This window comes from Ptychodera flava, chromosome 1 (genome assembly GCF_041260155.1).
Source record: "Ptychodera flava strain L36383 chromosome 1, AS_Pfla_20210202, whole genome shotgun sequence".
Taxonomy (NCBI): domain Eukaryota; kingdom Metazoa; phylum Hemichordata; class Enteropneusta; family Ptychoderidae; genus Ptychodera; species Ptychodera flava.
The window spans coordinates 4,205,123-4,218,614 of record NC_091928.1 but is presented as its reverse complement, the minus strand read 5'-3'; the positions used below and the strand labels follow the sequence as shown (position 1 = coordinate 4,218,614).

Genomic DNA, 13,492 nt, shown 5'->3' with positions numbered 1-13,492 from the left:
GCAAATGAACGAACTATGGCAAGAATCTAATCGTCAAATTGCTCATCAACTGTTTGATATTTGGTTATACTTTCCTATCAGACCTTGCTACGACAATTTTCATGTTGATTCCACCATAACGCTGAAGATTATTCTTTCACGGATTTGCAAGAAAACCAACTTTCATTTGTGCATTGGTACCTACACAAGTTCCGCGCGTTGGTACGGCGTTTTCTCCAAACTACATAGATTTCACTATTGGTCAGTTTCTGCTTGGTTTTGGGGAAATGCGACTATTCTTGGTTGGCTTTGTCATAGGTAAGATGTATGTACTATGTCAATGACTACCACTATTGGTACCTACTAAAACGAAAGCCTGCTCTTGCATATTCTTGAAAGATAAAATATACAGAGCAAATTTTCTCTTGAAGTCGTTATCACAAAGTTAAATCCTCATCGCTAAGTCATTCTGAACTGTTCTAATATCTTTTCCTTAGCAACATTCATATACAATACCAATGTAAGTGTTATCCTGTATTTTCAGGCGTAGAGCTAGTCGGTCCCTCATGGCGAGTATTCACTGGAATCGTCATTGAAATATTTTCGCTATTGGCTATATGCTTCTCGCTGTTCTTGCATGGGCATTTTCAAACAAAGTGGAGATACGTCCACATGATCAGCGCTTTGATATTGGTGCCATTTTCCCCATACATCTGGTATGTTTGCGCTGAGTATATTTTCAAAACGATGGTAAAAGAAGCAAATTTAAAGGGCCATTAGCTGTAACTTTTGATTTAATTTTCACTACTCTGTTTCAATGTATCAACTACAGAATTTTACTATAATCCGATTATCATGACTAATGCCCGGTGTCCTGCTTGCCAACACAGCCTGTGTATGTGAAATGACCATTTTATTTTGATAAATGTATTCTATCCGGACCTGAATACACAATTTAAACAATAACAATGCAGATTATACTCATATAGGGTATATTTATGAGCTAAATATTAGGAATTTCTCCATGGTTCAGGGATTCAAACCAGAAACTGCAGATGATACACAGAACAAACAAAATTTAAAAAATTACCAAAGTTACAGCTAATGGATCTTTATCATTTCAAATAAGCGAGTCAAAAAACGTAACGTTGCATTGGTGTACATCAGTGTGTGTCCTCATTTATAACTGCGTTATGATTTCTTTGTTTACTAATGGTTCATTAAAATTGACGGAGATGACAATCCTGCCACTGTTAGGAAGTTATTACAATGCGTTGTCTTCTGAACCATAGGCCTTTGGTTCTGTCCCATGATCTACGTTTGCTTTCAGATCGAAGTCTGCCCTTACGTCATCAGCGGGCCAGTTCATTGAGTTGATAGACCAGTGTGACAGTGAAAGGTACCAACCCCACTGTGCTACCGGGTCGTCTTGTCTTTGGATGACGTGTATGGCAAAACACGTTTAAGCAAAAACTTGTCTTTGTTCACAGGTTACTTCCGGAATCCATTCGCTGGCTTGTTCAGCAAAGGAAGTACGGTAAAGCACGAAAATTGTTACAAAAAACAGCTAAGATGAATAAAGCTACCCTGCCAGAACATTTATTCGATGTATAAGGAAGAAGCTAAAGCCAAGGACGTCGACAAGGTAAACGACAATGTTCTCATTTTCTCTTAAACTTGAAATTTATGCATTTTAAAATAGTAAGAATATACAAGTTCTGTACAACTCACTTGTCAGGTGTCAGAAGCAAACGGAGGAGCCTGACGTTTCGTCCTTGATGAGACCAATAGATCCAGATGACATTATTCAGACACAAGTGCTACTCACTTTTGTCAATTGCGTTAACAGCGCCAATTATTTTAGTGCAAAGTCACTGTGCATGGTACCACTCTTATGTGTTGTCTGCTACTCGTTTGGCATTGAGAAAATTTAGTAAACCTGCTAATTATTTTTAAAATTACCACTTTGCGCATGCAAGTGATATTTCACGACGTCCGCATGTCACAACCAATATATCCCAGTTTAAGCCGTATTTTGCATGCGTGTATATCTGAATCATTATTACACATCAAGTTTATGGGTTGCAAGACATCCCATATATTCCGCATTAACAGTGTTCCCCATTGACAGCGCACTATTGTATAGTTTTACGTACGATGAACTGAATGAAATATAGTCACCAGGGTAATGTAACATAGACATTGAAAACAGGGGCATAGCTTTTTTGTTTTATGTATCAGGCTTACCTTGCATGCATTTTATTAAATTTTTCCGACGACAGGAAACCCAAAATTCGAAGCGATCGTTTAAAGACCTCTTCAAGACACCAACTCTCAGGATAAGGACATTAAATATATTCTTCAATTGGTATATATTTAACATTATAATACCAGCAAGTGGCTTTGTGTTTAGAAAACCTTAGTGTTGTCATTCGCGCGTCTTTTACAATTCATGCATCCGTCTATAAATGCAGAAAATGTGTAAATCAATGCAATAAGACTGGCATCTCTGAACACACACACACACACACCAGTTTTAATATGGCTCTTCCCTTGCAGGCACTTGGTGGACAGTTGGCGGACAGTTAATTCAATGACAGAATATCAACAAAGACGGGAATCTGAGTATGTTTTATCACCTCTGCATTGTCAGTTTGTAATCTAAACGTTTTATAACAGCTGCAGGGAAACACGAGTATCGTGATTTAATCAAACTGTAGAGCTGTGGGCATTGTGTCAGTATTACCTCCATCAACAAATGTATTCATTGGTTAACTTTACTGTGACAGTCAATGATGACGAATCGGATCACAAATTATACGGAACATCCCTTTAAGTCTTTATTTTTCTGAAGTGAAAGTTAGTCACCTCTATGGTTTGTGATCGTGTCAGTGATCACAGTTTGATGGTTGAAAACTTCATCAATATAGTTCTGCCAGAAATCTTTTGTCAAAAGTTTTTAAAAGTAGTTTCTAAATGTGAAATTTCTGATGTCATGATGCTGATGATATATCAGTGAAATTTAATACATTTCCTGTGTAATTTTAGCAATCATGACTGAAAAATTAACAAATTTTACTATTATCAAACAGTATGTACAGTTTTTGCTTGTGTACAATAAACGTTTGTTAAAGTATACACATGAATTCAAAACCTTTAAGAGTGATATTATGAAGGAAATTTTATTGGGGGATAATCTGCGTATTTATCTTCCTGTAACATTTACGGAATGACAAGACTATATTTTTCTCATCCATAAATTGAACATAGCTCTTTTAAATGCTGTCAAGAAATGTTTTTGTCAGGCAGCTCTGCTTCGTTAACAACACTTATTTTGCTAGGGTTGCTAGGAAACCAGAGGTCAAGTTTTAGTTTATGGATAACAGGTTGTTGCACTCGCATCAGGAGTGATGATTATATTGTACTCAGAGAGAATTATATTATACCGATGACAGGTGATTGTACTCGTCGATCGTTTGCATGTTAGGGTAAGTGCACCTTGTTTCTCGACTATTATCATCTGTTGAATATGCACATGGTGTTTGACGTATAAAAGTCAGAATTCATGAATGTAGGTGCTCACTCCTATCTACTCCATCTGAAGGATCACCTTGCCCGCTCAGCCTTGCAAAGTAACAAAGAACGCTGTATTTAAACCAGCCAGCTTTCACACATAAACTGGGCACTGACACTACAGATGCTGCAACACGCCAGATAGTTGTATGTGCATGCATCAAGCTTTCTACAGCTATCGGGCTCTACTTGTACCTCTGTGAAGCAGACTACAAACAATTCTCCTCTGATATGTGCTCGCCGACATCACTGATGCTCAAGGGCCAATGACTCTATTCACGCTGTGAGTACACCAATGTCATCGCTAAGAGTAAAAATTGTTCAAGTTATTTTTGTTGTAGTTCAACCTTTGTACATCAATATTTTTGTATTTTTATTTACTTAATATTATAGGTCTTTTGACCAATTCAAACATAATGTAGGTCGCGTCTGTCTTTCTCTATGCTCCATACTCAGACCCTTCCCGCACCTTTTCGACCAGTCCAAAATTACGTCACAGAGTGGTTGACCATCTTGTGACAACTGAATGGAGAACAAACAACTCTTCTATCGTAAAATGAGCCATGGAAGTTGATATCAGTTTGGTAAGGTTTTCATAAAACTTATTACACTCTGGTTAAGTAATGTGAATGACCTTATGTCAAACACTATAAAGACAAATAGTATTTTTCGCAGATAAATACATGGCCATCACAGACTTCTTAGTAAAGGCGTACAAACAAACAATCGACATCAGATATTTAATACTAAATGTGACATGCGAAAACGAAGACTTTTCCGATCATATGGCAATTAAAAAACCAGAAATATATTTTTAAATTCATATATCAACAAGCTGCATCTCTGTGTTGTCCATAAAATCGATTAGTCCTAGATGACAAGTCTCTTTCTTCCAAATACAGATAATGATGCAGTCGCTGCAATATCTTCACACATGATTAACGATCTTTTGTCAGCTTTTCTAATCAATTCCAACATGCTTTGGGTAACTCATCAAGTCCAAGTATGCCTAGAAAAAAACAAAAACACAAAGTAGATTAGTTAACACTAACCATATCGTCTTGTAGAAGTGTTAATGTTCCTTTTAATTGTCTCATGTACACTTTTTTACAGCTTACCTTTGCGTTATTGGTGTATGTATTCAGCGCTGAGGCTAGTGCTTCAAATTTTGGTCTCTGAAGGGGCGATATTTGGCAACATTGCTTTATCATATCACACCTACAGGGGAAAGTTGAAACCATAATTCATACCGTAAATGGAAAACACAAGGGCATAGAACTTGCTAGAAAGCTTGATATATGTGATGTCAATAAACGTCAAGTGATTAAAAGTAATTTTCTTTGGACGGGGGGGGGGGGGGTTTAAAGTAAAATCCATTTTCCATTTCTCTGAAACGGTATTCATAGCATGAATACTCTACTATTAATAGCATATATCTGAAAATATTTAAATTCGCTTAATGTTAAGTCACAAGATACTCACAGCTTCTGCCCACATATCGGCGGTCTTGGTAGTTCATAGCCCGCATTAACTTCTCTGCGAGATGAATCAAGTTGATCGATGCATACGGAGTTTCACCTTTGTAGTGGAGAATAGTTAATAAAAAGATTTCATTTATTGTACCGTTTTTGTGCTTTGTATATTGCTACATCAATGAACTGTCTTTGTTTTATAACATGTTATTAAAGGGGATTTAGTGCGAAATTGGGCTCAAGGGAATAAGAAAAGGGACACAATTTCCTCATTTTTCATGGTTAGGGTAGCAGCATTGAGTCACAGGCAAATGTGATGTTCGCAGTTACTGCATTGTGTTTATTCTACATAAGTACATGTATAGTTGGTCTATGGACTTCATCAAGAAATGGTACTTTACATGAAAAAGTGTCAATAAGGAAAACTTTCATTGTATGATTAAAAGATATCACTTTGTTCCGAAAATCTTCAAAATTTGTGTTCCCCGTTATCCCTGAAAACACATCTGAGATGTATGCTTTAGACGCTTTGCGTTTACTTGTACAAAATCAAACAATATAATGTGATTAAACAGATAATTGTTCAGACATTACTACTGTGAAGTGAACAACTCATTTATTTGCAGCTAACTCGATCGGCAAGACTTCAATAAACATAATACATTGTGCATTTCAAACACGCCTTAATAAATCTGCAGAACACAAGATCAGATAATGGAGTCTAGATATGACAGCTTGTACAAACTTTCAGCAATGATTGGTCAACAAATATTCAGAAACACGTTTCTAGTTTCTCGGCATTGGTACCGATCAAACACTCCAACTAAATTTGAAGAGACTTAAACTACAATGTATAAGTCGGAAAAGATTTGTCCAACGTCAGCCATGTAAAGTTTACCTAAGGTCATTGTATGCCAGAGGACGACGCCAAACGCCCAGACATCTGACTTTGATGTAAACTTCAGGTCAACCAGGGATTCAATCGCCATCCACCTCTCAGGACAGCTTCCCTGAAATATGGAGAATACGATATAACATGTCCTGACATTGAATTGTGGTTTATGATAGCTGTTCCTTTGATGACGATGGCACATATTGAGGAACCTTTTAAATGTGAGAAAAAAATGAAATATCATGATATCAGCTCCTTCTATGCAAACATTACATACCTCAGCCTTTGCCATAAAGGATGCACTATCTATGACATTAGATGCATATCCGAAGTTGGATATTTTGCAGTGTAAAGACCAGTCCACTAGGATGTGCTTTGGAGAAAGGTATCTGTGAACTATCTGAAAATGATAAAACGAAACAACGGATAATATCAAAGAAGGGCTATAAGATCCCATGTAATTTTAAAAAATGACAGTCCGCTGTTCATAGTGCATGGATCTTTGATGTGTTGAATGCTTCTTGACCTAGCTGCCAGAGTTTTCCACGTTCACAGTAGGAGGGGCATTTTGGTTCATCATCACGGTCAATGATTTAGGGGGTGTCTTAAAACATGAGATTTCATTCGCGATTCCTCAAACCCAACCCAACCAAACAATAACCGTATTATAACTTACCTTTTTTACTCCAATTTTACCAGAAAAGTCAAAATTAAAGCGTTTTGAGAATGCCCTGTCGTACACTTCATCGCACGATCATGAACAGACTGGGAACCCATTCAGAGTATCAGCTAAGCGCACAGAACAAAAGGTCAACCCGGGCAGCGCAGTGCACGTGATAGAATTGTAGTTCAGCTGTATAATTTCACATAGCTTCACAGGTTTTGAACTTACATTTATTCACTATGTGAAGTGAAATCGTTAGATGTAAAATGTTGGGAACAACATTCTGAAATTCTGTCTTGTTTTCCCTGTATTAACGTAAAGCTATTTTAGGTCAAAGGCCTAATAGCGTCCAAAAACAGTAAAAGTTATTTTATTCCGTGTCAATGTTGTCAGACACCACATCGTACCGAAACTTGCTGTTCACCGAAACTCCATTACAGACACATGTGTAGTATAATAAGGTGTAGGCCAACATGGCTACTAGATTGATACACACGTTCATACTATGTTCATACTTACATGCATACGTACGTACGTAGAGTGATTATTCCAGAGAAAAAACAACAAATTTCACAAACCATAAGCTTACCCCTAGCTCCTCCAAATGTTTCATTCCTTCTGCAATATCGAGGGTAAATGATAATAACTGTTTCTCGGTCAAAACCTCGTCTTTCTTGTTTGTTGTAAATTTGGAACGAACTTCCTCTATAGTTGACCAAAGATTTCCTTGTATCAAATACTCCAGCAATATAAATGTTGGTGCTACCATTCGAGAAAAGAAAATAATACGGATAAATGAAATATTTACCTCTGCCCTATGATTCATACGGCTAATTGAGTACATGTTTGCTGATTGATGTAATTAACGCCCTGTCTTGTAAATATTTTATCTCGGAGCATCCCTCACGTGACCAAGGCCTGTGAAGGTTGGTTCAAGATCGTATGAGAAGGAGACAGGGTCACACCTTTAATTATTGGTAAAAACTTAAATGAGAACAATCGAGACGGGATATTCCATGGTGTGATTTTGTTGTATCTTAAGAAACAATCAACGACTGACGGAAATTTCCATGTGATGACCACTGAATAATGATGATAATTTTCTAGTCATGTAAGTTTAGAAAATTATAAATTTTTTATAGAATGTACACTGACGACGATTTGAATTTCAGACATAAAACATCACGTTGCCATCTCGTAATAAAGATTTAAAATGGTGCGACAATCAACATCTTGGTACGTCAGCTTCAGTTACTGAAAGCATTACTATTCAGACTGGTACCTCGACTCGTATCCCCCTAACTACGAGCGCAAAATCCAGTTTAAAAGAATTAGTTTTAATTGCAAGGCTCCTTGTTTACTTGTTATAAGAAAAATATGTCTACTCTAGCAGATATACTTTAAAGATTTTCATTTGCCATATTTATGCAAATATTATAAAAACATACCTGACTCAGTGCACACTCCAAGCAATTGTACAACATTAGGATGACTGGGTATGTTTTTCATTAAGACGCTTTCTCTGAGAATATCAGCTTCCTGATCGGAGTTGCTTCCATCTAGAAGAGTTTAATAGGCAGACTGAATAATTGACATTTGTGGTTAATGTCATAACATTTCATCCTCCATCTTTGCTTTGATGTATGTCGTTTCATTATCATGAAATGCATGAAGTCGGGTGTATATGATTAGGAATATAAACACATTGCAACTCATGAAGACGGTGTTTGCAAGTATAAAGATTTCTATTATTTAGACAGTAAGGTTGAAATAAAAGGCAAGCCAGGTTAAAAGTAACATTGCATAGCAACATTTATGAGACTCTTACATTATTGTAGACGCCAATTTGTACCGGAGACCAACTTTGAAAAAAGTAAAAGTTATTCAATTATGAAAAACTAACCTTTCGCCTTTTTAACGGCTACTTCAGTTATACCTTTCCTACCACCAATATTCCAAGCCTTTGCTACAGCTATCTGATGTGTTTTCCCACTCCACAGTACATTACGTATTGTAACCATATCACGTGGGAATTCGAACGCATTTTGTCCAATTTTCATGTAAATTCCATCGGTTCCCTTGTTAGGAGACAAGTCAGTGTACGTACTCTCCTTGCTCTTTTATGAATGAAAGACGCATTGTTATTTATTCATTCAATGGTTATCTGTTTAATGTTTTCGTTATTCGTTCGTTATTTCACTTAAGTGTTGGAAATCAATATATGCATGAACGATATCATTTTATGAACAAACTCGGGTCAAAAAAAGGAAAAATGCGAAACTATGAAAGCCTATTTTGTATGCCTACTTTGGTTCATCAGAATTGACGTTCCCATCTTTCTATTTTTCTCATCATTTTCTTGAATTCGACAAAACTGATTGAGTCTCTTAGCAGTTTGGCAACAGCGTGGTTGTTATTATAATCATTACTAATAATGCTTTAATAAATAAAATTATTGCAACATGACTGGAACTAATTCGGGATAATGGGATGGTGAAGTAAGCTTGTTTTAATCTGCAAATGTAAGCTCATCTGCTTTTCTTTTTAAGTCATACACTTGTTTTTATGAGTAATTTGTAATATTGCAACATTCCAATATATAGCACCTAATACTGTTGAAAAATCTGAAATGTATGCAGATCCAATATCCCAAATTACATGTAGTTTAAATCTAGTTTGACGGGACCAACAGAATTGTAGAACGACATCAACAAATTTACACAAAGAAATGAAAGAATTTGAACTTTATGCACATTTTCTCAGTTGATTTTAGATACATAGCTTTACATGTGCACATGAAGATATGACACAGGTGCTCGTGGGCTGCAGGTAGCCTGCCTGATCGACGATCGATCGATCGCGTACTCTTGCCTTGCCGTCCATGTATTGTATAGTTGTGGTGGAGGGAAAAGCAACGACTACGTGATCAATTGATCAAGCAGACTACCCAGCCCACGAGTGCCTGTGTTATGTGATAACATGGTAAGCGCACTGTATTCATGAGTAAGGTGTTGCACTAAAACTTATACTCACATAAGCGACATTGCTGTCAGGTTTCATGTAAACTTTTTCAGAGAAATTACCCGGAACAAGATCCATATACGTATCATTTTCCTTGTCCTAAGATAAAAATATAACATGCCTCGGTGCTTACGATATAGAGTGACTGAAGAGAAAATCAAGTTATCCACCTCCAGTAACTCTCGATCGTGCAGGTGACTTTCTGGGATATCTAAGCATCTGATGAGCTGAATACGTCAAAGAGTTTCGTCTCATTCTTTTTTCGTGATAAAATTATTAAAGGTATTTGCACATATTGTCGAGTTGCTGGAATATTACAATATTATACACTTGAAAGGAGTTGATCGAGTTAATGTACTTGATGTAGCCGTTTCGGTTTAAAGTGACACAGTAAACGCGTCTGTTGGTGTTTAAGTTCATACGCGTTATTAGACAGGTTTGGCTACACGTTATACGTGAACGTGAACGCGTAGAATCCACCACAGTCACTCGTGAGCTATTCAGCTCTGGGACTATTCTCCACATGTGTGTACATAAGCGGGTTTTTTTTCTCGCTTATGTACACACGTCAATGGGGCGAATAGTCCCAGAGCTGAATAGCTCACGAGTGACTGTGGTTTATATCATGTTTTGATACCTTAAGATGAGAATAAATTTACACGTTTACAAATTACGTGAAAACAGCTGTCTCCACGTATACTCGACGCCGGCTCCGTGTATGTGGAGAACGTACGCAAGTCGATGATATCATCGCAGAAATTCGTGACGTTACGCGTTCACGTTCACGTAAAACGTGTAGCCAAACCTATCTATTAACGAAATGACCCCGTTGATAATCATAAGGTGCTTTTCGCATTGTCATAAGAAAACATAATTTACAATTGCCGACATTGAATGTATTACCATCTTTTTCTGTAAACCACCAGCAGATGATTTTCCCTTCGACGAGCTCTGAGGAATTTCTTCATACGTTGCTTGTAATCGCTTATCCACTTCTGCGAAAAAAAAATCGTCGATGAAACAGGCTATATTTTGTCCAAGATAAAGAAATACCGTCGCTTTTATCCATCGCTGTCTGTTTGTCCATAAATATCTGTCTGTTTATTTGTCTGCCCATGAGTTTTACTGTCCGTGTTTCACAAAACAGGCGATATGAATGAGGAGGCTCTCCATCTACAAGATTACTTTTCGTGCGGTTAATTGTTTGACAGCATAAACAAGTATCATGAAACAGTGTATGCATTACCTTGCTGGGTTGATTCATTAACATAATCCAGTTCAACGCCATCTTCTCTGACTACTTTTCGTCTGATTACACCCTTTCTCAATAGTATCAGCAGCACGGTGACAAAGGCGACCATCAACAGTACCAGTGGCGTTGTTAAACCAGCTATGATACCAGTGTTGCTGTTTTGTCTACTTGGCGGTTTTAGTGGAGACAATGGCCTCGCTGAAGGGAAATCGAATAGTTTAAATAAGACAGAAACAAAACTAGGGATAAAAACGTACAGAAAAAGTAAGGAAAAAACACAAAATTACCAGAAGTGACCACGACGATTGTTTCTGATGGCTGACTCCAGTCGATATTATTTTTTGCTTTGATGTAAATATCGTACGCAGTCTCAGGTTGCAGTTCTGTCAATGTGTACTGAGATTCATGTATCGCTTGTGACTCATCGAAATCTCCTGTACCAGACATTCGACGCCCTACGACAAAGTATTGTGGAAAGCCTCCGTCATATCCAGCTGTCCATGTAACAGTAATATTTTCCCAAGTAACCTCAATAACTGATATATCCGTTGGTGGGTCAGGTTCTCCTATAAAATGTAAAACTTCTGCAGTGTATACATCTGAATCGATTTAGATAGAATGCACCTTCTGGACAAATATTCGGACTCTCAAACTTTACTATTCTTTTCTGATCTACCACTTTGGGCCGTTCATTTGAAAGCTGCTGATGCAACAAAACTTTTCACAGTCTAATAGATTTTCAAAAATCGAAAATTAATTTTTCTTCATATAGTGAACATAGGGATGGCCGCCAATTTGAATTTCAAATATAGGTAAATCTTGAGTAATTTGTTTCTCTAGTACCAAAATTTGCACGGTGACACCTCCCCCTCCCCCCCCCCCGATTTTTCTTCTCGATTTTGAAAGAGAATGGATGAAATGTTCATTGCGGAAAGTTTGAGTAAAAGTTTAAATCATTAACTTTCGAGGCACATACTGCCTTAATTAATTACGATATATGAATACGAATGTAGGCCATGGTTGACAGACAGACCACACTGAGATCTGTCCTTCATGTATCGTTGATTTTTTTTTATAGAAAGCAAAGCGTGTGTGTTTCTCATTTGCAGAATAATAAATTGTTCTCCAGATTGAGTTCTTCGAACTTTAATCATCAAATAGGAATTAAACGATTCCTGTCAGCAATAAATCAAGACACTTCTTCCAGAAATCGTTTTATCAGTTTTATATTACACACTTTCTTCACTTTGCTTTGAGAGTGTGCTGTATATGAAAGTAACTATTATGCTGACGATAAAATCTCGGCGATACCACGCTGTATATACTTACTTGTGTCAGTTAAAATGATGTCATGAGTTGAATTTCCAACTATATTTTCCGCTATACACTTGTAGGTTGTGTAATCTTGCGATGGTTGCACGTATGTTATATAGAGCAAACTTCTAATGTATCTACCGGTGTAATTTCTTTCCTCAACCACTGTGATTCTATCGATACCGTTCACTAGTTCCGTTAAAACGCCGTTTACATCTGTATACCAACTAACTTTTGGCATAGAGAAACCACTTGCAATACAAAGTAATTAAATGTCGCGTTATGGCCTTGGTGTGCTGAACTCTTGTCCTGATCTTTATTAAGGATCTTTGTAGGATCTAAAGTGGATAAATTATCGACATTGTGTCAAGCACTTGTATGTAACAATGCTGCTGTCAAACTCCATATCTGTGGGAAAATAATCTAAAACTATACATTTAAAAGTTATGTTTCTACAATCATCGAAATGTATTGATAAAATAAAAATGTAAGACAGTGAACGTCCGAAAATTGCAGTCAGATTTATACTACTCGTTCGTTTCGTTTGAAAAGTCGTTGGCTTTGAGAAGCATTCGACGATTCCACAATTTAACATTATGCGTACTTAATTCATCTCTGGCTCCGCGGTCTGAAAGCAGCTCGTATTTCTACTTCCCAAAGGGTGCCTTTATGTGATAGAATTATAACAAATACGTACACTGCACTATGGCAAATAGGCCTATTTTACGTGGTATTATTTGCACGACATTATTGCCTTCACAGTACAGCGGTTTTCCAAACATGTGTTTCCTTGGTATCAACACAAGGCTACTTGTTGTGTTCATTGTTCCATCCATATTCCATGTAATAATGTCAGTTGCATTACTGGTGATGTCCTCATCTCCTAAATACCACCTGATATTTGTTGATGGATAAGAACTGCCGGCTATACAAGTAAGCGTCATAGCTTTATCAGATGTGACTACGATGTTGTCACCGTTGTTATATGCATCGAAGCTTAAATTGCTGAAAGAAACTGTTTGGATTGAAATAAGTATAAGCAGACAAAAAATGAGGGTAGAACAATACAGAACCTTTAGAAAGAAGCAATCAGACGTTTGATATACGTCAATTAATACATACAATTCCATGATTTGTTTTTTGTTGTTGTTTGACGTCATCGCATACGAGTGACGCATTTGACGAAGCACTATAACTTCGAGGAGAAGGCGAGACGTGATACGGTTCCGCGGATAAAAACATAACTTAGTCGACGATGTCAAACAATGAAAACTTCCATGGATTATATGTTTATATCTGTATATATTGTATAACGAAATCATTGG

At 37.1% G+C, this 13,492-nt stretch overlaps 1 protein-coding gene across 1 annotated transcript; it reads right to left on the bottom strand.

Moving 5' to 3' along the window:
• Positions 1–2,799: 2,799 nt before the first annotated feature.
• On the bottom strand, positions 2,800–13,182 carry LOC139121225 (ephrin receptor 1-like). Its single transcript, XM_070685972.1, has 14 exons — positions 12,865–13,182; positions 12,183–12,505; positions 11,141–11,419; positions 10,848–11,051; positions 10,505–10,596; positions 9,614–9,700; positions 8,484–8,697; positions 8,029–8,139; positions 7,170–7,342; positions 6,194–6,316; positions 5,923–6,034; positions 5,035–5,130; positions 4,671–4,770; positions 2,800–4,561 (listed from the first exon to the last, which is right to left on the bottom strand). The coding sequence occupies exons 2-13, from the start codon at positions 12,406–12,408 to the stop codon at positions 4,760–4,762; spliced, it is 1,728 nt and encodes a 575-aa protein (XP_070542073.1). The 5' UTR covers positions 12,409–12,505; positions 12,865–13,182; the 3' UTR covers positions 2,800–4,561; positions 4,671–4,759.
• Positions 13,183–13,492: the final 310 nt, after the last annotated feature.

Bases quoted from the DNA above. Each gene is read 5' to 3' on its own strand.
- LOC139121225 (XM_070685972.1), bottom strand. From the start codon at position 12,408: ATGCCAAAAGTTAGTTGGTATACAGATGTAAACGGCGTTTTAACGGAA. The intron at 8,698-9,613 runs GTGAGTATAAGT...CATTCATAAAAG, and splicing joins CTGACAGCAATGTCGCTTAT to AGCAAGGAGAGTACGTACAC. The intron at 6,035-6,193 runs GTATGTAATGTT...TCCATATTTCAG, and splicing joins CCTTTATGGCAAAGGCTGAG to GGAAGCTGTCCTGAGAGGTG.